This window comes from Mastacembelus armatus, chromosome 1 (assembly GCF_900324485.2).
Source record: "Mastacembelus armatus chromosome 1, fMasArm1.2, whole genome shotgun sequence".
Lineage (NCBI taxonomy): Eukaryota > Metazoa > Chordata > Actinopteri > Synbranchiformes > Mastacembelidae > Mastacembelus > Mastacembelus armatus.
In genome coordinates this window covers 9,838,981-9,865,246 of record NC_046633.1, presented here as the reverse complement: position 1 = coordinate 9,865,246, position 26,266 = coordinate 9,838,981, and the positions used below count along the sequence as shown (strand labels likewise).

At 39.4% G+C, this 26,266-nt stretch overlaps 2 protein-coding genes across 6 annotated transcripts in view; one reads left to right on the top strand and one right to left on the bottom strand.

Moving 5' to 3' along the window:
- ndst3 (N-deacetylase/N-sulfotransferase (heparan glucosaminyl) 3) overlaps positions 1-13,210 on the top strand; it is a 39,064-nt gene extending 25,854 nt beyond the window's left edge. For 4 of the 5 annotated variants that reach the window (XM_026302626.1, XM_026302627.1, XM_026302630.1 and 1 more), the window contains 9 exons: positions 2,553-2,735; positions 3,179-3,275; positions 4,121-4,244; positions 4,846-5,020; positions 5,425-5,595; positions 6,248-6,357; positions 9,760-9,862; positions 10,927-11,037; positions 12,060-13,210. In XM_026302626.1, coding sequence (XP_026158411.1) covers positions 2,553-2,735; positions 3,179-3,275; positions 4,121-4,244; positions 4,846-5,020; positions 5,425-5,595; positions 6,248-6,357; positions 9,760-9,862; positions 10,927-11,037; positions 12,060-12,089 — 1,104 coding nt within the window. In that variant the 3' untranslated portion in view covers positions 12,090-13,210. Of the gene's footprint in view, positions 1-2,552; positions 2,736-3,178; positions 3,276-4,120; positions 4,245-4,845; positions 5,021-5,424; positions 5,596-6,247; positions 6,358-9,759; positions 9,863-10,926; positions 11,038-12,054 lie in introns of all 5 variants that reach the window. The other variant, XM_026302631.1, reaches the window with a different exon arrangement.
- A 2,081-nt stretch (positions 13,211-15,291) lies between these two features.
- The window catches only part of prss12 (serine protease 12), a 45,777-nt gene continuing 34,802 nt past the window's right edge, over positions 15,292-26,266 (bottom strand). Inside the window, exons 12-13 of the mRNA XM_026302632.2 lie at positions 18,312-18,607; positions 15,292-16,660 (exon numbers count right to left, since the gene is read on the bottom strand). Of these exons, the coding sequence (XP_026158417.1) occupies positions 16,338-16,660; positions 18,312-18,607 (619 nt within the window). The 3' untranslated portion in view covers positions 15,292-16,337. The remainder of the gene's footprint in view (positions 16,661-18,311; positions 18,608-26,266) is intronic.

The window sequence follows — 26,266 nt, the reverse complement described above, 5'->3', positions numbered from 1 at the left end:
TCCATAGGAGCAATGAGAGGAAAAGACAAGGGACTAAGATTAAAAATGGGAGGCTGTGGGGTTGGGTTTACTTCTCTCATTTTTACACTTGTCTCCCAGTCCACTTCCAAGTATGATTTGAACCCAATTCTGGTGTTCAATTATTAGCAGGGTATGCTTTATTAAAGGCACATAGGGGACTTTAAGCAATCCAGTATTTAGGAAATGAGACATGGCACTGGATGCTGAGAAAGGATTTATATATGGTTCAGTTAATTGAATTCTTAGCCACACCGAGTCTTTCCACCAATAGGGTTTTGGGGTTTGCAGTGTGTCAAGAGATTTAACACTCTCTCAAGTGGCTTTTTGTGTTTTTTTTTGTTTTTTTTTTTTTTAATTCAGACTTTAATTCAGACTCACCTGCCAAGGTTGCTCTTTCTGTCTTTCCCTTTGTCATCCCCCCACTCCCCAGTGTACTTTTTTCTTTTTCTTCTGCAGTTCTTCAATTACAAACACAAATCATCTCTTCTCCCTTCCTTTGTTTAATTTGGCAGCCAGTGCTTAAGCTCAGTAATGAATGTTTCCCTGCTCAATAACACACAGATTCTCTCTCTCGCTCTCCCTCTCTCTCTCTCTCTCTTTCTCTCCCCCACACCCTCCCTCAGTCCTTCATGCACACTCACCTGAAAATACACCACACACATTAATACTGTACACTCCTTTCACAGCCTGAGTCAGACATCATAGGGTATTGAGTAGTTTGAAGGGAACATAAATCACTTTTTGATCAGCTTGCCTGTTTCCCAAAAAGCACAAAACAATATAAAAAAGGGAGAGGTAGGGAGGTTTCAGAATGGTTTATAGCATCTTATTTACTCAGGTCAGATTTGTCTGCATTCGCTGTATTTCACTTTAAAAGCTTTTCATTTCGTAATATTCACACCATGCTCTCTCTCTCTCTCTCATTCTCTCTCATTCTCTCTCACCCAACTACGGCAGCCATGGGAAATATTCAGTCAATCAATCCCAAATGTGAATTGATCTTTTTGTCAAATTTAACACTTTTCTAAGAGTATTGCTTGGAGCTCTCCATTCATGCTTTAAAGTGAGAGGTTTTTGGTTTTTGACATTACGATTCACTGGACAGGAGGCTCAAGCAAACAGTTTTTACTGGAGTGTGCTTTTGTTGTTCCTGGTTGAGTGCTTGGTGATGCCAGTGGTTCCACACTGTTATTCTAACACCAGCAAGACTGATATAGAGCAGGTGAGGCTGGATGATGCCCTGCTGATTTGTTTAGGGCGCATACACAATAAAGATGCAGTGTCAGATGCAAACAGTTGGCATACCCAAACGTACAAATGCATAAACAGTTACGCTGACATGCATAGGCACTCATACACACACATTAAAAAAAAAATCACTTTGACATGCGCCTCTCTCTGTCTCCTCACTGTCTTGAATTCTTTGTTACAAAGACACAAGTAGCCAAGCACACGTCTGTTCCTCCTCACATACACACACACACACACACACACACACACACACACACTCTTCCCATCAGTGTTTGGAGGTGATCAGTATTCTGAAAGGCTTTGCAGGTCGGCCGGACGCTGATCCATCAAATACCGACACTGTGTCGCTTTGTATCTACGGCAACCTTCAGCATTAAAGAGGAGCACCGGCAGTCCTCTGTCACCAGGAAATTCACCACGTGTGAGCACATTCATAGGCAAATGTACTGACACACAATAATTGATGCACACACAGACACACACATGCTCACATCTACCAAATAATTCATATCTTAATGGCTGATGTTACTGTTTCATCCAGACACTTCAAGTTCCCCAAGCTCCCTCCAATCACAAAAGGAGCATGTGTATGTTTTGTGTGTGTGTGTGTGTGTGCGTACATGCACATGTGTGTGTAGGTATTGTGCACATTTGTCTGGAGCAAGTATCTAAGCTTGTCTGTTTGATCAGCCTATAAAAGCACTGAGGTGCGTACAGATAACCTCGACCAACACACTAGCACTACTTCTTTCCCTCTTAGTCTTTTTTTTCTCTCTCTCACACACATTAAGTACCATGAACACACTCCAACATGCTCCTGTGTGTAACTGTATCTCTGCCATTATCCAGTGGCTATGAGGAGCATTGTGCTGTCTCTTCAAGTTTATCTATCACGAGTGGTGAATGCATCCATTTCAGTTCATCTGCTTTCCTCTTTATACTGGAATTGCATTAATGAAAGTTCATGCGTAACCTTACATAACAAAAGTGAGTACGTCATTTTGGCAAGTGGTAGCAAATACTGATACCCAGTTGACAGCTGCTCTGTTTTCTACGTTTAAACCATCACACAATGTGAAATGATCTGTTTGTTTTTCACTTCAGCCACAACACCAGTAATTAGATTTACTGCATTGTTGCAGTTTTTCACAAACACAGCAACCTGGGAAATGAGATTTTCACTTTATCACAGTTTTGCACATTACATTAAGTTTGTATTTCCCTATGGCCATTCTTTTTCTCATCTAAACCGCTACTTTGTCTCTGTTTCTCCATTCCAGATCAGTATATTCATGACCCACCTGTCTAACTATGGCAATGATCGACTAGGTCTTTACACATTTGTCCACCTGGCTTCCTTTCTTCGCTCATGGACAAACCTGAAGCTCCATACACTCCCACCACTGCAGCTTGCACACAAATACTTCCAGCTTTTTCCTGAACAAAGGAACCCACTCTGGCAGGTGTGTTTGTTGGGGTATTTTCTGACTTGTCTGGGCTTGGGTGTGTCTGTAATTTTACTGTGCATTTGTGTGCAATAAGATATTTTTATTATGTAGCATGAGCTGTATCCAGGAGGAAAGCAGACTGTGTGAACAGTGTTGTTTAGGTGAAGCAGAAAATGAGTCTTTTTTTTCTTTGTATTCTATCAAAATATAGTCAATGAAGGTCTGATAGTTAAAGTTTTTCTATGTTTTGATTTTTTTATTTATTTTTTGTATTGTTTGGCAATGTATATAATGGCATAAATAAATCTGTGGGGTCTTGCGAGCCTGTGCAGGCTGAAAATAGTTATATGTGAGACAGAATAACAAAAACGTTATTTCTTAAATCCTTAGTGCACATTATGGTTTTTGCATGTTTTTGCATCACTTTAAGCTCTAATCCCTTCTGTCTGATCCTGCAGAACCCATGTGATGACAAACGGCATAAAGACATATGGTCTAAAGAGAAAACCTGTGACAGGTTACCCAAGTTTATGGTCATAGGACCACAGAAAACAGGTAAGCTACAGACAAACACAGACGCAGACGTATGTATATAACAAAAAGACTCTGTGTGCCCAGGTGTCTAGGTCCTCCACATTACAGCCCATTCATAAAATCCCTGTCACAGAGAGACAAAGGAGGAGGCATTTAACTCCTTTCTTCCACCCACTGAGATACAGTACTGAGCCAACCTTTTTCTCTTTTTCCCTCCCAAAGAAACAAAAAGAAGTGAAGTTTTATTTAAAAACTGTATGCTTTATGCTATTTGGGTACACCTATGTGTTGCTTTCATGTGGTTTCAGGAACTAATTGCTGGTATTTGATCTGAGAGGTGAAAGCGGGCCGAAATGCTAATTAACCAAGTGATAATTTGCTAAATGGATAGAGAGGTCACTACAGCAGCATTAGAAGCCCCAACAACAATTACAGTACAATAAGCTCTCATTTTATTCAAATGTATGCCAAGCATGTCAAAGATGTTGGAGCAAATAGGACGCAGAGTGTGAGGGGATGTAACAAGATGTGTGGGAGTAAGTGCATAGGGTGAAAAGAGAGCTGCTGAGGGTGAGACAGAGGGCACGACCAAAACCCCGGTGCTGATTGGTGTCAAATGGTTTTGAATCATTTGATGGGACGCCTTTTATCCTTGCTCGCGCACGCACAAACACACACGGTATATTCTCAGCAAGACATAAATCTTGCAGAGGGAAAAATCATCCAGAATAGATCAGTGGATGACAGTTCTTACACATACTGATACACATACACACACACACACGCACACACACACACATGCACACAGACTACTCTCTGCTGAACTGAATTAACAAGCCCGTTATGAATTATGCCCTTTCTTCCAGGAACGACAGCACTTTATCTCTTCCTACTCATGCATCCTTCCATCTCCAGTAACTTCCCCAGTCCAAAGACATACGAGGAGGTCCAGTTCTTCAACACCAATAACTACCACAAAGGAATCGACTGGTGAGAGCACGCACACACACACACACACACACACACACACACACATACACACATACACACATACCTCTGTCTTTCATTTTTTCTTTTTATGTTTTATTAATGAGAACCTAAGGTGAAATGAAAGATTATAAACAACCATTTTTCATTTCACGAGGCTGTTACAGAAATGTAATGTGTCATGGAGACTTCAGTGATACATTAAGCAGCTCCGAACAGTTCGACATTGTCTTCTAAATGATTTTTTAAGCTTGCAAACATGAGCCAACAGACATATGGCTGCCTAAATTGACCCATAAATGGGTTACTTAGCTGAAAGACACACAGCTGGCGCATTCTCCGCAGTCATCCAGAAGACACTTGACTCTGAAATTTCTTCATTAAACAGGTAGAATTATATTGTCATTGTATTTTAGGCTCATTGTCTAAGCACAGATGAAGGCTACAACTTTGTGACTTTAGAACTTGTGTTTGACTTTACCAGTGTTCGCTCCGGGCGACTTACTTTGCAGTAATGATGTGGTGCTTGTGTGTGAGGCATATATCATGACTGTGTGCATGCGTATCCATAATTCTTCTCAATTTTCTGTGTATTTTTCCTCAGGTACATGGAGTTTTTCCCTGTTCCCTCGAACGTTAGTACGGACTTCCTTTTTGAGAAGAGCGCTAACTATTTCCCCTCAGAGGAGTCCCCACGGCGAGCTGCTGCCCTGCTGCCCAAGGCCAAGATCATCACCCTGCTCATCAACCCCTCTGACAGGGCCTACAGCTGGTATCAGGTACATATATGACACACACAGAATATATTAGATTCCAGTGATACACATATATTATTTTTAACCATTATACAGCTGCCCCCATTGTATAATATCCTTCATATAGCATACATCGACTGGCATTGAGTTCTTTATCCTTGACTGTGTTTGGAGTCTGATTTATTGCGGTAAGTGTGAAGTTAATGAGCCTGATTCAGCCATACGTCTTCAAGTGGAAAATGTCACAAGATCCAAAAATCATCTGCTTAAGCCTGTTTTATTAATGAGATATGAATGTCAACAACGTGCCAGCTTAAATGTTATGTCATTGTCCACAGTAAAAACTCTCCCTCATGCAAGGTTGTGGATATATTACTTGATGTTTAAGAGGATGAACAAGACAAATTGCACAATCAACATTTCCCCAGCATCAAAGGGCTCACGAGGACCACGCAGCCCTGCGGTTCACCTTCTATGATGTCATCAGCGCGAGACCAGAAGCACCAGCCGAGCTGCGGTCCCTGCAGAGCCGCTGCCTCATCCCCGGGCTCTACTCCACACACCTGGAGAGGTGGCTCACGTACTACCCTGCTAACCAGGTGTGCACAGGGAGGGGTACAAACATACACATGTTCACCATTCATCCATCCGTAGTCTACACCCGCCCATTCCCAACAATGGATCACGGGGATCCGCCAAAGCCCATCACAGCTCTCTTTGGGTGAAAGACAGGGGTACAGCCTGGACAGGTCACCAGTTCATGACAGGGCCTATACATGTACACGTGCACATAATCTGAAAATTGCATTTTATTGCACTGTAATGCCAAACACATGCACAGATCATTCATTATGTAAACTAAATACTCGAATGGCCTTGAAGGACCGTAACCTCAAAATGTATAGGTCTTGGGGTCCACTTTATTAGGTACACCAGTACAGTCTAATGCAATCTATTACAACTATTCTGCTATAGTCTAAGTTTATGATACCTATGGTGTTGGGTTTTTTTCACTGTCATCCAGGTGTTAGTTCTATTATATGATCTCAAAAAATGAATATTATGAGCTTTCTAAAGATAGAAGCAGAGCTGTTGTATCAGATTACATAGGCTAAATTAGACTACTGAAGACTCTGTTCCTGTGCTTTTCCTTTTAGCCTGTAGCTAAACAAGTTTCAAAGCACTAACAAGTAGGTAATATTGTTATGTTGGTAATAGTGTTGTGTTACAATATGAATAATCTCTGTATAGGTGATGATCATAGATGGCCATCAGCTGAGGACTGACCCTGCAGCAGTGATGGATGAAGTTCAGAAGTTCCTGGGAGTCTCTCCTCATTTCAACTATTCCCAGGCCCTTACGTAAGTCTTTCATGTAGTATGTCAGTCTCTACCTCTCTCCCTCTCTCTTGCTTTCTCTCTTCTGTCTCTTCAATTTGACATGCACCTTTCACCTGCTATGCATTGATAGGAATAGATGGTTCAAGCTAGAAAAAGACCACCAACACAAATCTGTGGGAAGCCTGACATCTACTGGTGAGGAGCATGATACTAAACTAGCCGTCTCCTCTTTTCCAGTCTTTGGTACCAGGTGGTGTCAGACTGAATAGTCAGTGATATCAGAGAGTGATATCACTTGGCACCAAAGATCAGCCAATAGCAGATGGTCAGTTCTCTACTTGCTTTGAGCCATTAAATGTCTGGCTATGCACTAATTTATGTTTGAGGTTTTGTCAATATTTCTCAGACAGGAAAAAAAAGTAGTGCACTCACATTAGAGAAAGCAAAGAGGATATGTATAAAAGGCAGAGACAAAAGAGAAAATAAACAGCAAGGAAGGAAGTGATGGTGACATGATGAATGGAGGCATTCATTTTACTTGAAATTTGTCAAATATAAGTACAGGAAGCACAGCAGAAATGATTGGGTATAATCACAAATTAATGAAACAAAAGAGTGTCGAGGAACATATCAAGTCATTTTTATGCATTATTTATTATTAACGGTTGAGTTGGTAAGTCTTGTGTGTTGTGATTGCCAATAAGAAACACTTCCTTTTGGTTCACACTCAAATTTTATGCACCACTTCCAAACACTTCAGAGAATATTATCATCTAATTAAGTTGCTGGTATAATTTTGTCTTGCATAAGTTCATAAATGATATTCATGTTATGTAACAAAAGCATTAATTTGTTTTTTGCAATAACAATTTGATGCATACTCTCGCCAAGAGACAGTCAAGTGGTGAAAGCTCAGCCACCTGAGCCACTGGCCTGGGATCAAATCCCAACAGAGTGTTGACTGTCCTCTCACTTACACAGCCTGCCTGTCTGTGTCACAGCTGTCTGAAAAAATAAAAGTGTGAAAAGGTTAGTCTGCTGCACGATGTCAATCCAGAACAACAAAAACAGCTAAGATCTCAGTGCTAGTAACCAAAATAAATAACCAATGCAACTCTCATGAACTGCATATATTCTTTGTTGTCTTCTCAACAGATAAAAATGGACTATGCAGAGGAAATAATGGGTTTAATTGTGTTATAAAGTTTGGTGCAATACATACAGCATATTCTGTTCTCAAATTTACCATAAATAAGCAATGTGGAATGTGCACGTGCTTTAAACACTGTTAGACCAAAAAACAAACACATTTACAACCGTGTCTCATTCTCAATAGTTAAGATTACTTATTCTGTAACATTGATGTACGGGACAACTAATGTAGTCGGATAATATTATGTGTAATATGTCGGAAGCGCGCCTAAATTATGCATGCCAACCAAATTCTCCAGAGTTTTAGTACAGCTCAAGAGAATTAGCTTTTGCCTCAGTTTCAACTTATTCTCCATTACAGATGTTGCATGTGCCTTTTAGGATTGGTAAACTGTTTATTTCTCAAGCACCACTCATCAGAATGCAATCTGCCTGCGAGCCCTCAAATCTCTAGACAGGGACATCTAGAATTTGTAGCTCAGACTGGGACAGAGAGCTCCTCTGTCTTGAATCACAAGCCCGCATGCATACAAATAATTTGTAAAGAGATGCATTTTGACAGAATAATAAGGATGCCGCCTATGTGTGTATGTAGGTGCGTGTATGTGTTTGTGTGTGTGGTTGTGAGTGTGTGCATGTTTTGGGTAAAGACTGACTTACACAAAAGCCTAATCTTTTTTTTCTCCTTCTCATTCTTTTGACATGGCAGCAGTCTGACAGATCCTCAACACTAGAGCCTATTTATTTAATCCCCCTCCCATTTCTTCCTTCTGACCTGTCAGAGGAAAACTGAAGGAGAACCACTTACCTCTTTTTTTCACTTTTATTCATCCACTGATGCATGCAGATAAAGAACAATATTTGCATCTTTCAATCACATCCTGTATAGCCTTTGCAATCTGACTGCCAAATAGTACCATAATTAAAAATAATGTAATAATAGGTTTTTTAGCTGTACTTTACTCTCATATTCTGCCAAAGCAAGGGGCAAAATGTATAAATAAAAATGGAATGGTTTATGTAGTATATGCAGTATGCAGGCATACTCATATATATGTACATACATTTAAATATACATGCATATGTATTTGGGCATATACTCTATACAAACAGGACCGAGGCGAACAAGCACATGTGTTTACTTTGAAAGTCACCCATGAGCTTCTTGCCTGTGACAGGCTGTCATATCACATCCCACTGGGGTGCAACAGTCTGCACTCTGCTAATGAAAAAGGCAGTTTGGTTGCAGAAGGGATGATTAGAGAGTCAATAAAGGAATGTTATGTAGGTGTAAAATTTATTAAAACATCTCTCACGTCTTTGTATTGCTCACGTTCGGTCATAAAATAAAGATCAGTGTCAGGTACAGTTATTCCATAGTAATTTTACTTATTTTGGGATTCAGTTCTAGGCAGTCAGCTGGATGGTTAAAAATACAATTCCTTAATTAATACAGATTAGTGTAGTATAAAAATCAAACCAGCTGGTATTGGCACAGTTACCTTCCTTGGGCTGTCTTCACACAAACACACACACACACACACACACACACACACACACACACACACACTGAACCCAAACTAATAAGTACAGTAATCATATTTTTAAATTAGATTTGAATTAACCAAAGCAAATTATAGCCAATGCATACTTCTGATTCTATTTTAACTTCTCATCTCAAAAAGTAGTATTATCTGCATTACTATACTAACCAAAAATAAACAAATAAAATTAAATTAAAAAAAATAAAATAATAATATAATAAAACATACTTGTGGGTAGGCACTGAGAGAAAGAGATGGAGAACCTGTGCAACAGAGGAGAAACGTGGTGCGGGTGATATAGGCAGAGCGAGAACAATGAAACAATACAGCATGTTTGCCAGAAAGACACAAATGCTGTAGCTAAAGAGTAAGAGACAGAGAGTGTGTTGAACATCTCCTGACATTTTTGTCTGGTTTGTGAGTGTAAGATGGCTCCACTTTTTCAAGTCTAATTTTCAAAAGAAAAAAATCTCTTACAAAAATAATGGCAGCACTGATATTTATTTTAAAAGCCAGTGGTGTCAGTTTTAACTTATTTTACTATATTTGTTGACCCTGTGATGGACTGGTGACCTGTCCAGGGTGTACCCCTGCCTTTCACCCAAAGAGAGCTGGGATAGGCTCCAGCAGATCCCTGTGACCCTAAATAGGAATAAGTGGGAATAGATAATGGCTGAATGGATGTATTTGTTCATTTGCTCTGTCTTTCTGCTTACTTTCCTCTCAGGTTTGACCCTCAGAAGGGCTTTTGGTGTCAACTTCTTGAGGGAGGAAAGACAAAATGTTTGGGAAAGGGCAAAGGGAGGAAGTACCCCCCTATGGAGCCAGAGGTAAACTTCTATAATTCATTTACGATAGATTTGTGCTCACAGCAAAAAAATGGTCATATGCTTGAATGAAATGTTCGAAAAAGAAGCAAATAAAAAAAGAAAAAGCAGCAGCCTGACTGAATATGACAGTCCACAGGCGTGATATCACTATCGCTGTGGCAAAATTTCCCACAGGACTCAGCAGAGGGCTGAAACTGTCAACCAATCAGATACAGCCAGAAAGTTACAACCTAATTATGAAGACTCAATCGTGACAGAACACCCATGAGAGAGAGGGGCTGGGGGGGGGGGGGGGGGGGGGGGGGATAGAGAGAGGAAGGTAGAAGGAGAAAATCCAATCCATAAATCTTTGTCCTGGCTGCTCCTGATTCCACAGACGAGAGACCATACCTGCAGACAATGAATCATGCGTTTATTCTTACATGAAGACAAACACGCATTGGTACAATTTGTCTTACCACATTTGCTCACACATGGTTAATGGCTGCACTCAGTGTCACCTGTAATTAAGCTGTATTTGAGTTTCCATCAGGGGGACAGAAGGAGAGGACAGATGAGGAGGGAAGGAATGGAGAAAACACCAGGGAGGAAAGGTGAGGGAGGGAAAGAGATGAAAGATTCACACGGGAGAGGGGGAGAGGGATAATGGATTTCATGCATCCTTCATGTAATTTTCTCCAACCTCACTTTTCTGAGCTCTGCTCATACCACTCAACACTTAGTAGTCCAAAAAGTCCTGCTGAGGAGAAATAATCTAATCTAAAAATGGTGGAATGTCATTAATCTCACTCTGATTTTTGTTTGCCCCCTCCTTCCATGCCATCTTTCTTATATTCTCCAACCTTTTTTTCCACTTCCTGCACTTCATACCTGCCCTGCCTTCTCTTAACCTTCATGCCTTTCCTCCTTTTCTGGCCTGTTTCTTCTATACTTCTATGATTTCCAATTTACAACCTATCTCATCTTCACTCACCAACCTTTGTTCTTTCCCTATTTGTTTTATTTCCTCACTCCATCTGCCTTACTCTCCCATTTATGTCTGTTCATCACCTTTCCACCTTCAGGCACGTGCTTATCTCTCCAGGTATTACAGGGAACACAATGTGGAGCTGTCAAAATTGTTGCATCGCCTTGGACAGCCTCTTCCCTCTTGGCTAAGAGAGGAACTGCAGAAGGTCAGTAGGATTATACACTATGACACTCATAACACAAGCATGTACCATTAAAATCCTGATTAGTTACAATCATGATCGTAACTAAATATGCAGCAATTTATTTAAATTAAAATATATAAGAGTAAACATTCTTAGTTATTATTTAGTTCTGAGTTTGACTTGAAACTTGCCCACATCTCCACCTCTCCACAGTAACACATCCTCCATTATCACTTTCATAAAAGGAGGACTTTTATGATGGTGCCTTTCTAGATGTGCAAGCTGCCAATTCCACAGACAATAATGCAAACATGCTTGTTTTGAATGCAGTGAGGGCCTGAAGATCACGGGCATCCAGTATTGTGTTTTAGCCTTGTCCCTTGCACACAGTGATTTCCCCAGATCCTCTGAATCTTTTGTTCTACTGTGAATAAAATATGGGTTTATGAGATTTGCAAATCGTTGCATTCTGTTTTTGTGTAGATTTTACAGTGTCCCAACTTTTTTGAAATTGGGGTTGTAGCTCATGTAAAATAATGAAAACCCTTCTTGTTTAGCCATAACATGTGTTCATGTAGGACCCCATTGCTCATCATGTTTTGTAAGACCATACAGTAAAGCAAGCAACAAAAGCAAAACGAGTGGATCAACGGATGACGCAACACTCAAATATTGCTCGCTTATAAGGAAAAAAACGTTTACCCTTTAATTCTGTCATTTAAACTTGCACTTAAAATGCATGTAATTTTCTTGCATTTCTGCTGAGTGCTTTTTCTTCTGTAGTACTAAGAATTGTCTTTTTGTGTGTGTGTATTAGTTTTTGCTGCTATTTGCCACTGTTTATGTATCAGAGGGAGCCACTTGACAAGCTCGCTTAGGTTTTCCAGTCCATTCACAGCACATTTCCTTTCTAATTTTCCAGGTTGGCATTTGCATCTGTGAGTAAACATAATGTGATTAAATTACTTTCCCCCTCTTTTTTCCCTCTGCTATGTGTGTCCCTCTTCATCCCCTCCCTCTCACCACCTCTTTCTTAAGGTTAGATAACCTTTGCATCAGTGAGCCACAGTTAAAGGTCAAGGGGGTCAAAGTCCAGAAAGCAACCAGGAGCAGCTGACCGTCAGATGCACTGTCTGTGGCCTTTTACTGAGCCCTGAGGTGAAGGCAAGGACGGGTGCCTTGTTTTACCTGGGAGCAGTGACACTGCTAAAGGAGCAGGTGTCGGGACAGCACGAAGGAGCTTTGTGGGTTGAAACTGAACTCTGTAAAGAATGAATGGATGAGTGGCTGGATGAATGGATGGATAGATGGATGAATGAGTGGCAGTTTCAGGTGACAAAAAAAGTGAGAGAAAGGAAGAAGCACGTTTTAATGATGAAGAGATGATGTCCATCCCTGTTCTGGACTGTAGTCAACTCTCAGACCTGCAGTGACTTTAATGGTTATTACATATTGTTTTAGTTTCACTTTAATTTATGATGCCAGAACAGCGCTGGTCAGCTGTGCATGGTTCCCATAGAAATTACTTTGCACTAAGTTCTGTTCCATGTATTTCCCAAACGAAAAAAAAAAAAATGCACCCTTTGTGGTCTGGTTTTACTTTTTATATGGATTTTTTTTTCTTACAGTAAGAAAGAATAGGGAGGAGGGAGCATAAGTGCATAGACTCAGGGTGAGTGACAGTCTGTTACTTTCCATGACAGGTTCTTATTGTTTTTTTTTTGTGTTAATTTTTTTAAATTGAAACTAGTTCTTGGTAGATCCGGTAGCCATGTTCACCCTTAGAGATGCAACATTCACTGGAAAGTATTAATCAGAAATGAATCACTGACACAAGATGCATTGCCTGCTCATTATTTTTCCTGTGAGAAGCCATGCAGAAAAACTCCATGCCCATACAGCAGAGCAGAAGCAGTGATGACTTCACCGTTAAGTGCTGAGGAGACATGGGTTTGTGGGATGAAAACTGACCAAAAGGAGCCTACTGGATATGAGTCTTAATTCTAAGACTCTCGATGTAGCTCCTGTAACTACAGACATTTTTTTTGTTTGTTTTGATTAGTGTCTCATTTAAGTTTCAACCTCTTTACGTTTTCTTTTAAAACCAGTGGCCTGCATTCTTTAGCTTCATTTTGAACGCAAAAAATGCTAATTGTCAAACACAGAAACCAAAATTAAAGAAGTGGATAAATGACAGCATAAGATGTTTTTTTTTTTTTTTATTGAGTCAAAACACGGGAAACTACACTGTGTAGTGACACACATGCTTAAAACGTCACAAAATCTTTGCGCAAGCTGGACATGGAGTGTTATTTGACATTACCAAATAAAAAATCTGTAAGTTTAAATCAGATCACACTGTATGAGAAACCAGTCAAAGTATGTATTACCTCTAGGGAGGAATCAGTGTTAATTCACAGCATGTGGATGTTTTCTGGTTTCTGTAGTTCTCTTTTTTTGACAAATGATATTAATGCACAGTAGTTTCATTATGGTTTTTGTGTTTTGTGTTTTTTTAATAGAACTGAAGCACATCAATTTGCAGATATTAGACAGCTTACACAAGGATACTAACATGTAACACTGAAGCCATCAAAAGAATACAAACTTTATAAAAAACAAAACAAAATGCAAAAGTTATTTTCACACTGTAAAGCTATTTCCACAAAGTCTTATAGTTGACACTCTGAACACATATATAATTCAAATAGATCTTAGATTAAATTATTTATTTATTTACAGGTTAATTGTTCACTTCAACTCAAGATAAAGAGAACACCTATATAATTATTATTGATTTTATTAATCTTCAGAAGGTTTCCAATGCAGTGTATATAAGACTGGTTTCTTTTGTTTGGTTTTTCACATTATTTACCATATAAAATTAGCTCCATCTGCTTTGTAATGGGTCATAATGCCCACAGGAGGGTGCTCTGAGACAATAATGACACCTGCCTAGCTGAGAGCGGTATTTAGTGTCACAGATGTGCATTCTGGCTTCATTAGTGAAATTAACTGCATTTGTGTTCAACCATGTGCAGAATACCTTTGCAAATTACCATTGTGCAATACATCTGGTTGATGTGCATAATTAAATTTTTAATTAATTTTACTGTAGAACTTACCAGGATGTAGCTAAAATGTATGAGAGCAAGTGCAGAGATACAGAGGAAGTAATGCATGCAGGGGATGTGCATTTACACGACAACCAGTTGTAATCACACAAAGGGAAAAAAATATATTTCAAGATGTGAATTTTGGATTAATTCTGCTGTTCTACATTGTCATTATTCTTGGCAACTTCTTTTTTCAGACTTTTATTTTGGTGCATTCCTCCTTCCTCGTCTGACCCCTGTTTCCAGATCTGCCATGCTCATTACCACCCCTCATTAGACTCACCTGTTTCCTATTAGGCTTTCATTACAAGAGTCATCTACTTACCTTCACCAGTGGCCACAGTTGTTGCTGTACACACAGGCTCCTCAGCTCTTGTGTCACACTTTGTGCTAAGAATCCATGCCGTTCAAGTCACATTTCATGCCAAGTCTGCTATGATTTAAGACCATGTTCTTTGCCTAATTCATGGTAACCCTGTGGTAGCCTAGCTCAAAACTATAATGATCATTAACCAACAATTTAATGATTGCATTTAACTTATTTTTGTAGCACATGAAGATTGAAAAACAAGCAATGCCAAAAGCTGAGACAATTGTTTATGTTGCCGAGATTTTATGTAGCCTCTCAGTGTAACAGTTGGTCCCCTTTCTTAAATGTGTGTTAAGTCAACACGACCTGTTTGACTTGTAAAACCAAACAAATCAGAAAGCGGCCGCCATTCCTCACAAAACTGGGTGGGTGTGTGTGTGCTTACGCATTGTCTGACACGGTGGTGCTCACTTCAACAGTTTGCCGTCACAAAAAGAAGTTAAAAAAACCTGAAAGAGCTCTGTTGTTCCAACTCCTGTCAACTTTACAGGTTTGTGGGAATGACAGAATGTGTAATTCTCTATAATGTGCATCAGCCACTTGGTAAATATATTCAGTAACACTAAAATAGTGTTAATAAATGATTAGAATTCAATCACTTAATGTCTCAGACACAACAAACTCAAACTTTTACAAAATCGTAGTTTATGAAGAAATGTTACTGTACAATAAAACCTAACACGGCAAATAAGAAGGCAGTGTAGTGTGTGTGTATGTGTGTTTTTCAAGTGTAACAGAGTGTCTTCCTTCAGAATAGTCAAAACCATGACAACACTAAACTCCCGACAATAAAACATGAATGAACCAACAGTGCGGCTGTGACAAATAAACCCTTAAAAATACTGTTAGGTGCTTTGATTCAAAAACACTTTAGCTCTTTCCTTGAGACAAGGGCAAATACTTATTGTATACAAATCATAAATGCCTGAGAAATTACTGAGACCTGAAATCTTTTTACACAAAACAAAACAAAAAGCGCAATGGATACATTTGAAATGAAGTGACATTTAAACACATAACTCACTTTTACAATGTCAATATGACTACAGTGCTTAACACAAAAGCACTGAATATAACGCATTAAGTAAATAATGGGGTTCTTGGTGCAAGTCTGCAAATTCATATCACACCATAACTTGTGTATGCATGAAGCCATGCTGCTTGTATAATGACTGTTTGGTCCCTTTTCAACATGTTTACTCACATATTTTAGATAATATTAATATTTAAATTACAATAAAGCATGAACAGGAAACATTCCTGAAAAAATATAGTGTAGTATGCGGTGTAACAAAAATCTACAAACGGATATTTAAGTTGTTTTCTTTTCTTGAGTTGGGATTTAATAACACCCAAATACTTGCAGCTAATCCATTCATCCATCCATCCATCCTCTCATCCACCCATCCATTAGCTACCACTTATCCTGGTACAGCCAGAGTTGTGGCTGGATGCTGGAGCCAATCCCGGGTGACATTGGGTGGGAGGCGGCGTACACCTTGGACAGATGGGCAGTATATTGCAACTTGCAGCTTAATATTTAAAATAAGTGCTAATGACCTAGATGAGAGAAATGACATGTCTTCCTCTCTCCAAAAGTAGAAAAAAAAAAGCTTCCAGGACAAAAAGTCCAGCGTTGGCTTGTCCTCTTCATCTGAAAGTCAGGTTGCAACTTACATCACTAAATAATCAGGTCATAACATCATAATATCAGTTACTCATGACTGAAATATTGTGGTATCAGCTGTGACCTGACAAATCAAGTAAGTGTTGAGAGACATTGTTTCTGAGGTCATTCCTTAAGAGGTTAGGTGTTTCAGTTTGAAATTCTCCTTTCATCGTTTTTTCTCATCATGTCCAATCACCTTGCGTATCCAGGAGGTGAATGCCGAGACTTTGGTGTAAACACCAGGGGAGTGTTGTGTTCGACAGGAATGACCCCAAGACGTGACCCCGTAAACCACCCAACCCCCTCCCGGACGTTCACACACCAACGGACCTCCGCTGTCACCACGGCAACTGTCCACACGCCTGTCCGACTGGATGCTGCCGGCACAGAGCATACGGCTTGTGAAAGCACTGTGGAAATGCTGCTGGCAGTGGCGACGAGGAAGAAGGGAGAGGGGAGCCTGCTGTAGGGTCTTGGAGTATGAGCGACCTGAGAAAAAGGGAGAGTTTAGAGTTTAAAATGAGAGGTTTGGAATTGGAGTGTGTGTAAGCATCTGCGTTTATTACTGTCAAGGCTGAGAGTTAAGACTATAGAAGCCATTAGTTTAAGTGTCAGTGGCAGCTTCTTTTTATCATGTCTGCAGCTTTTCAGGCAATCATAATATTTGCATTTGTCACAAGAGCAAACTGATCGAACTTTTCAACTAATCAACCATCTACTTCATGGATAAGTACCGTTTTCAAATAGATTCAGTATATATGTGAATGTGATGAATATTGTGTTCCACATTCTTACCAAAGAATCTTTGACTTTTTCAGGCTCAGAAGGGCCCCAATTCAGACATAAATCAATTTATAAGTTTCTGCCAGAGAATAAGAGAAGCTATTTCATTTTATTCCTCTCCCTAGGTTTCCTCTACATACTGTATCTTCTGTGTATTCTTTTAAAAAATCCCCTCCATCCAGACCTTTCTAACTTACCTTCTGACCTGGAGAGGTTACTGAGGTTACAGTGTGCAAACTATTATTCCTCCCCTCCCATATTACCACCGCCCACCCCTTACCCCTACCCCTACCCCCAGGACCCCAAACAAGGACATGATCCTTCCATGGCGTCGCTGGAACAGATTAAACATCTGGTGAGCGCTGCTGAGCTGAACTCAAACCTTTGCAGTAGTGGGTTTTTCCCTGACTCTTTTCCTGATCACAAAGTGTCATGAACTCTTCATGGTAGCTTAGTAGAGGTTTTTATGTGTAAAATTTGTTTATGCACCTGTGTGTGTCATATCTGAGTGGAAAAGACAGCTGTTCAAAGTAGACAAACCGACGCTGCTCATTGACACATATAAATGTCCTAATGTCACCACACTAAAGTAAACTAATAGAAAAATCTCTTACGACCAAATACACACAATAAACATTTTATCACACATGAATTCAACTGATGTTATGGAAAGATGCACTCAGTACACATCAGTAGTGAGTACATGTTTTTACATGTGTGTACTATGACCAACTGTAGCCATTTGTGACTAATTTGCTATGATAAATGATATAAGCATGTAATTTAAAGATCACTAACAGATGTGTGTCTGTGTAAGGAGTCACGCGTATGAACAGATACAGAGCAGGAAGTCAAACCAGTGCAGAAAATTCTCTTCTTCTTTTCTACAATTGTGATTAAGCATGTGATATTTTTATATTCTTCATCCCAAAATAACCAGCTCCTGTGTGATATTATTTTTTTCATTACCTGACTGTTTTACTGTTCAACTGTATTGTTTATAGATTATTTTAGACCATTAGACATTTGATTCTTTCTAGTTGCCCTTGTATGTTTTTGAAAATACTATTTTTGTGATCTGTCCTTTATTGCAAAAAGTACTAGTAAAGTAAAAAATGCTTATTTTATAATTGTGATTTTGTAAAATAAATCAATATTTTTCATTAGTTTTATTTTACTACACTCAGTTCACATTGACAGAAGTCTTTAATTCTTCCCTTACTTTCACGAGTTAAAAAGAATCCAGCTCTACTTCAAATGTGTTTTACATTTATCAGTTTAGTTTAGTGAAATTATGTCAAGGATTTTGCCTCAAGTCCACCAAACCTGCACCCTTCACACACACAGAGACCCTCACCTGTGTCACCCCAGCCAGTAATGTGACAGTTGCTGGCTTGTTTGAGCACTCTCTCTTTTCTCATGGGCAGACAGGCAGGAAGGACGTGGCGGCTGAATGACACACACTCTCCTGGCATCTGACCCACCGCCCCCGGTGACAGACGAACCAAGGCCAGGTCGTAATCGTTGCTATGAGAGTGGTAATTTGGATGAAGTACAATTTGATCAACACCATACTCCTCTTCGTATTCCTCTGGGACGAGGGAGTGATAGTCACCCACTCGGACTTTATACTGCTTGGTGCTGTTTCCATACCTGCAGAGAGAAATGGAGGGATACACTGAGATGGGTCATTAGAGAAGGAGGTTGTGTGTGCATGAACAATCCCACTACTGATAAATAAACCATAAGCAATAAAACTATCAGCTCTGGCAGGGGTTACCTCAGCAGTAGCTGGGCTGGAAAAAGTGCAAACACATTACTCTGTAATAAAATCTGCACTAGTGTCCGTGAGTAGTAAAAAAGATTTAATGATTTTTCGAAACGTTTAAGGTTTCATAGTCCTATTCCCTAAGCATTTTGCATGTAATAACCCTAACTCGTACAAGAAACAGCACAACCTAGTTCCTTCATGCAGGGATCTTATAGTGATTGCTTCAATTTGCCCATCTAACAAGGGAAAGCATGTCTTCGCAATCTGGTTTTATAAACCTCATCCTGTTGATTCAGTTTGTATTTGTTTTTATCTCGAGGCTTCTAAATATTTTAGATGTGTAGTCAGACCATGCTAAAAGCTTTTCTCAAGTAGTGACATGCTCCTTCTTTTTTCAGCTGAATCTCCTATCCTTTTTGACCCCAACATTTTTGTAGTGGTGTTATACACTGTCTCAATTCACTATAAATCATTACTAAGACAGGCTTACACACTTCTTGCACAACTTTTGGGACTGCAGAAATGAAAACCTGGACTGAGTACGAGCAGGAATGATAAATCTGTCAATTTGCCTGTGTTTAAACTTTTATCTGACTCACAGTTTAACATAATGAAGTATTTTCCACGCTCTGCCTCGAAGATGTTGGTCCCTTTTGCAATACAGTGGAAGAGACGCAGAGGAGAATAGCAGGGTCACCCAGGGAAAAAGAGAGGACTAAAGGAGAGGGAGGGAGGGGAGAGAAGCAAGAGGATCGAGCCAAGACACTGTGTCCAGTTACAACTGGTAGAGTTTCCGGAAAGATATCCTCACCGGGCAATGCCGCAGCGTTCCTGGCGAAGCGGAGACACTGCTGACCAGCCTTTTACGTACAGTACATACCCATCTACACTCATAGGCACACATGTTTTGAGCTACACTAACTATAAAGCTATTGACGATCGGTGCAAGACTACCAGGGTTGATATTGTGCAAAAAAAGAAAATCTCACAATGAGGATTAAGTTTGAAATTTAACAAATAAGTTACCTTCCTAACTATTTATCTAAAAGCAAATAAAAATCTGGAGTAATAGATTTTTAAGTCCTCAATGTACAGTTATAGCTACAACAAGTTTAAAAAGGCATGTGAACACTGAACTGCAGTCCGTTTTTATGAACCTACTAATCACTAATGGAAGTGTATGTGCTCTATTTGGCAAAATTTGGTAACTTGTTATTATGCACTTATCAGTGCTTATAAAAATTAGAATAGGAAGAATTTTCTTGGCCAAACTTGATGTATTTAATTTTTGTATTGTGCAACTGAATGGGTTTGCTGCTCAATCTGTCTAGATCATGTGCATCTATTTTGTTTCCCATAAATGAAAGGTGACACTGTAAAGTCGGAAGTACCTATTTTGGTCTGTGTGCTCTGGCTTGCATGCAGCAAATTACTTTTTAAAGCTGTTGTAGTTGAAGCCAACACCTCAGAGCTCTGAAGACTGAAATGTGATACAGCAGGCAGAAGAAATGGTTTATAGTATGTGACCATTGTTTGTTTACAATACATATGATAACAAAAGTAAAACTAAGAACTAATTCAGTTTTACAATCTTACTATTATTAGTGGGAGAGCTGAGCTCTCCCACTTATGTTATCTTCGCTCTTTATTATTAGTGGGAGAGCTGAGCTCTCCCACTTATGTTATCCTAATCTTTATTAGTGGGAGAGCTGAGCTCTCCCACTTATGTTATCTTCGCTCTTTATTATTTTTTTTATTATTATTATTTCGCCCTTTTCTTCGGTCGCTATCTTCTTCCAGACGCTTTGGGCTAGAAACTCCGTTCAAACTTCAAAACGTGCATCTTTCAGAGGACTTTCCTGCTATTACTTTTCTTCTTTTTATCTTTTATACTTTTTCTTTTATTCAACTTTTTTCACCTTTTTTTTACAATGGTTTTCTATGGAGAAAACTATCAACTTCCATGAAACTTTCCTCTTTATTTGAGCTTCCCAAATCGTCATACTTTGGGCTAGAAACGTCATTTCAACTTTAAACCGGTCTAGACCCTTTAAACTTTTAGTCTTTAAGTCAGCTTCTTGATATCTTTTATACTTTTTGATTTCTGGCAGTTTATATTTTAGGGTGTTTTTGCTCATTTTTCAACTTTTCCATTGGTGTGTATTGCAGAATCCTCTAGCAGGCTAGAGCGTGTGACGTCACAGCTAGAGCGGGAGAAGCTGTTAACTTTATGGAAAATTTTTCTCTCTAACTCGCCGTCACGGCCACAATTTTGACTCTTCATACACCATTTTCTCAAAAGTAGTAGAGATTTTTGTCCTCTTTCAGGCAATGCTTTTCTTATTTTCATAGGACCTACGGTTTTTTCGCAACGTGGCCAAACAGACAGAGAGTGACTGCTCAATCTCTCATTCACTCCCATTCTAAAACCGTCGTAGGGTTTTGGGGGAAAACGCAAATGAAGGCTGTTTCTAACTCGCCACCAATCGTTCATTTTTTGGAATATCTTCACAAAAAGCAGATCAGTCTCTTCGTTGAAGCCCCCTGGCACTGTTAGTGAAAGAATTATTTCGATAGGTCTTATAGTTTTTCTGTAGTCCTCCGTTGTGTGAGGTGAAGTTTTGTTAGCGTCTCATTCACTCAGCGTGTGTAAAGCGCTGTGTCACTCCCCCTCCCACTCTGGGCTTAGGTCACCATAGCAACAGATCAAAACAAAGCATTAGCATAACAGCGGCTATCTGTGATTGCTAATTAGACTGACTGGCTGCTTAATGTCAAAGCCAGCTAGCCTAGCCCCGTTAGCTGGTGTGGAGCCACCGAGCTATATATATATATTGGCTGCTTAAACCCGACTGGCTGCTTAAAACCCTCTGGGGTCGACGCAAGCGCCGGCGCGTTTTGACGCATCGTTTCCTGATAAGGCCGAAACAAACTGAAATTACTCCGTCAATTCTGATCGTACAGATAAAAGAAATCTATCATTCAAATCTGGTTTTAGTGGTATACCATCATAATAACAACAAAACGTCGTGCTTTTTTTAAATAAAGAAAGCCGACAGGGTGCGATCTCTGCCTTGTCTGTCTCTGCCATTTCTCTTCACAGACGCGTAAATAAAACAACCAGAATCTCAGCGAATACTTGGCTCCTAAAAATAAGAATTATATGGCTAGAAAGCTTGAAATGTTTTCTTTTGAGTGAAACAATTCAAGTCGAAAACAAATCATCACTTCTTATTTAATCCGTATGAACGTAAGGAGAAGTCCGTTTTTTCCCGTCTCACCTCATTATAGGTAATGCGACCCCCCCCCCCCTTGTACTCTGTTCACTGTTCACATGTAAATAATCTCAGGTGAACCAGGTAAATATGTGCACACCCCCGAGAAATGACATGAAACGTACTTCTTTCACTTCTTACCAAGCACTTGGCTCCTGGCAGATTGCCGTAGGCACCATTGTTGGCCTTGACGTCTTCACTAGGCAGGACATGTTCACACCCTTTATCCCCCTTTATTTGATTATTTTAGTTTGTTTATATTCCTTTTTTTATACACACATACATACACACACACACTCACCAACCCCCAAAAACAAATAATTACTTTACTTTTCTACATGAAGGTTGATTGCTTTATTACTTTATTAATTACTTAATTAATTATTATCAATTTGTATAATTTAAATAATATTAAATGTAATAACTTTAATAAATGCTGTAACAATTTAATTTCCTCTTGGGGATTAATAAAGTACTTCTTGTTCTTCTTCTTCCTAGTTCTGTCTTTCCTCACCTTTCTTTCTTACCTTCATTGCCTTTCAACCAATTCTTATTCATCCTGTACTTTCTTATCTGTCTGTCTTTTTCTTCAGTGTCCCTCTTTTGAGTTCACTTGATAAAAAGCTTTGTTGATTGGTGTAACAACTGTCTAAAGCTCAATATTAAGAATACCAGAGAACTGGTGGTGGACTTTAGGAGGAGCAGAAAGACCCCAGTCCCTGTCTCCATCCTTGGAGACGAAGTAGAGATTGTGGACTCCTACAAATACCTTGGAGTCCACATTAACAGAGACTCTGTTCCTTTGGCGTGTGCAACAAGCTACTGAAGACGTTCTATCAGTCTGTAGCAGCGAGTGCACTGTTCTTTGCAGTTTGTGTGCTCGGGAGGGTGGCATCAAGGCTGATGAGGCCAACAGACTAAACAAGTTTATCTGTTGTTGGAACTGGAACAACAGACTGGAGGCTGTGGCAGAGAGGAGGACGGTGAACAAAATCAACTCCATACTGGACAATTCTGCCCACCCACTTCATGAGGAACTGGGGCGAATGGGAAGTTCACTCAGCCCCAGACTAATTCCTCCTAAAACCAAGACTGAGAGATTCAGGAAGTCTTTTGTTTCCACGGCCATAAGACTCTATAATTCCATCATATAAACAATAAAACAGACACACACCACATACACACGCATGCATGCATGCATGCATGCACACACATACACGCACACACACATACACACTCCAACCCCAAAAAACATATTACTTTACATTTCTACATACAGATTGATTGCTTTATTAATCCACTTGGGGATTAATAGAGTACTTGTTCTTCTTCTTTTTATGCTTACTTCCTGCCTTTTTTCTTTACTTTCAACTTCATTTTCCTTCCTTTTCTTTCAACTTCTTCTACTTTGTCAACTTCTTTGCTTCCTTGGCACTTTTTTCTTTCCTCACTTTTCTTTCGTACTTTCCTTGCCTTTCAACCCTTTCTTACTCATCCTGTACTTTCTACATTGTCTGTCTTTTTGTTCAGTGCCTGTCTTTTCATGCTTACTTCCTGCCTTTTTTCTTTACTTTCAACTTCATTTTCCTTCCTTTCTTTCAACTTCTTCTACTTGGTCAAGTTCTTTGCTTCCTTGGCACTTTTTCTTTCCACACCTTTCTTTCTTACTTTCATTGCATTTCAACCCTTTCTTAGTCATCCTGTACTTTCTTCTTTGTCTGTCTTTTTGTTCAGTGCCCCTCTTTTCATGCTTACTTCTTGCCTTTTTTCTTTACTTTCAACTTCATTTTCCTTCCTTTTCTTTCAACTCTTCTACTTTGTCAACTTCTTTGCTTCCTTGGCACTTTTTTCTTTCCTCAGCTTTCTTTCTTACTTTCATTGCCTTTCAACCCTTTCTTACTCATCCTGTACTTTCTTCTTTGTCTGTCTTTTTGTTCAGTGCCTCTCTTTTCATGCTTACTTCCTGCCTTTTTTCTTTACTTTCAACTTCATTTTCCTTCCATTTCTTTCTTCTTCTACTTTGTGAACTTCTTTGCTTCCTTGGCACTTTTTTCTTTCCTCACCTTTCTTTCTTACTTTCATTGCCTTTCAACCCTTTCTTACTCATCCTGTACTTTCTTCTTTGTCTGTCTTTTTGTTCAGTGCCTCTCTTTTCATGCTTACTTCTTGCCTTTTTTCTTTACTTTCAACTTCATTTTCCTTCCTTTTCTTTCATCTTCTACTTTGTCAACTTCTTTGTTTCCTTGGCACTTTTTTCTTTCCTCATTTTTCTTTCTTACTTTCATTGCCTTTCAACCCTTTCTTACTCATCCTTGTACTTTCTTCTTTGTCTGTCTTTTTGTTCAGTGCCTCTCTTTTCATGCTTAACTTCCTGCCTTTTTCTTTACTTTCAACTTCATTTTCCTTCCTTTTCATTCAACTTCTTCTACTTTGTCAACTTCTTTGCTTCCTTGGCACTTTTTTCTTTCCTCACCTTTCTTTCTTACTTTCCTTGCCTTTCAACCCTTTCTTACTCATCCTGTACTTTCTTCTTGTCTGTCTTTTTTTAGTTCCTCTCTTTTCATGCTTACTTCCTGCCTTTTCTTACTTTCAACTTCATTTTCCTTCCTTTTCTTTCAACTTCTTCTACTATGTCAACTTCTTTGCTTCCTTGGCACTTTTTTCTTTGGTCCGCTTTTTTGACTTTAAATTACTCCTCGTATTTTTCGTCAGCGTATCAGCTCTCCCACGTAATTTCTTCCGAAATTACCTTTTCTAGTTATTATTATTTTTTTTATTATTTCGCCCTTTTCTTCGGTCGCTATCTTCTTCCAGACGCTTTGGGCTAGAAACTCCGTTCAAACTTCAAAACGTGCATCTTTCAGAGGACTTTCCTGCTATTACTTTTCTTCTTTTTATCTTTTATACTTTTTCTTTTATTCAACTTTTTTCACCTTTTTTTTTACAATGGTTTTCTATGGAGAAAACTTTCAACTTCCATGAAACTTTCCTCTTTATTTGAGCTTCCCAAATCGTCATACTTTGGGCTAGAAACGTCATTTCAACTTTAAACCGGTCTAGACCCTTTAAACTTTTAGTCTTTAAGTCAGCTTCTTGATATCTTTTATACTTTTTGATTTCTGGCAGTTTATATTTTAGGCTGTTTTTGGTCATTTTTCAACTTTTCCATTGGTGTGTATTGCAGAATCCTCCAGCAGGCTAGAGCGTGTGACGTCACAGCTAGAGCGGGAGAAGCTGTTAAGTTTAAGGAAAATTTTTCTCTCTAACTCGCCGTCACGGCCACAATTTTGACTCTTCATACACCATTTTCTCAAAAGTAGTAGAGATTTTTGTCCTCTTTCAGGCAATGCTTTTCTTATTTTCATAGGACCTACGGTTTTTCCGCAACGTGGCCAAACAGACGGAGAGTGACTGCTCAATCTCTCATTCACTCCCATTCTAAAACGGTCGTAGCGTTTTGGGGGAAAATAGAAATGAAGGCTGTTTCTAACTCGCTACGAATCCTTCATTTTTTGGAATATCTTCACAAAAAGCGGATCAGTCTCTTCGTTAAAGCCTTCTGGTTCTGTTAGTGAAAGAATTATTTCGATAGGTCTTATAGTTTTTCTGTAGTCCTCCGTTTTGTGAGGTGAAGTTTTGTTAGCTTCTGCTTCACTCAGCGTGTGCTAACTGCTGCGTCAGTCCCCCTCCCACTCTGGGCTTAGGTCACCATAGTAACAGCTCAAAACAAAGCTCCGTAGCAGCTGTCTGGTTCGTGAGACATTGTGTGTGTGTGTGTGTGTGTGTGTGTGTGTGTGTGTGTGTGTGTGTGTTTGTGTGTGTGTGTGTGTGTGTGTGTTCACAGATACTTGACGTGAACATCGGAGCACATTGACTGGCGTATTGTGAATTTTCATTAGGCGATTAAGAAACGTTATATTTCCTTTAATCTCATCCCGTATTGCCAGCGCTAGCTTGCAGCACTTGCTTCCTGCCCGAGAGCGAGAGAGCTAGCGATTGCTGCAGGGACAAATTTAGACTATATGCACCTTATTATTTTGGTTTGTGTGAAGATAACATACCAGAAGGGATTGGAATTATCATTTGTCAGGTGTCATTTTGACCTCACTTTCTCACCTGAACCTAGTTGTTTTCTGTGAAAAAAAAAAAATCTATCTTTAATGTAAACATAAAACTGGATTTTCTTTTATCTGTTAATGACAAATGATAATTCCAATCCCTTCTGGTATGTTATCTTCACACAAACTAGGGATGCTCACACTGTTA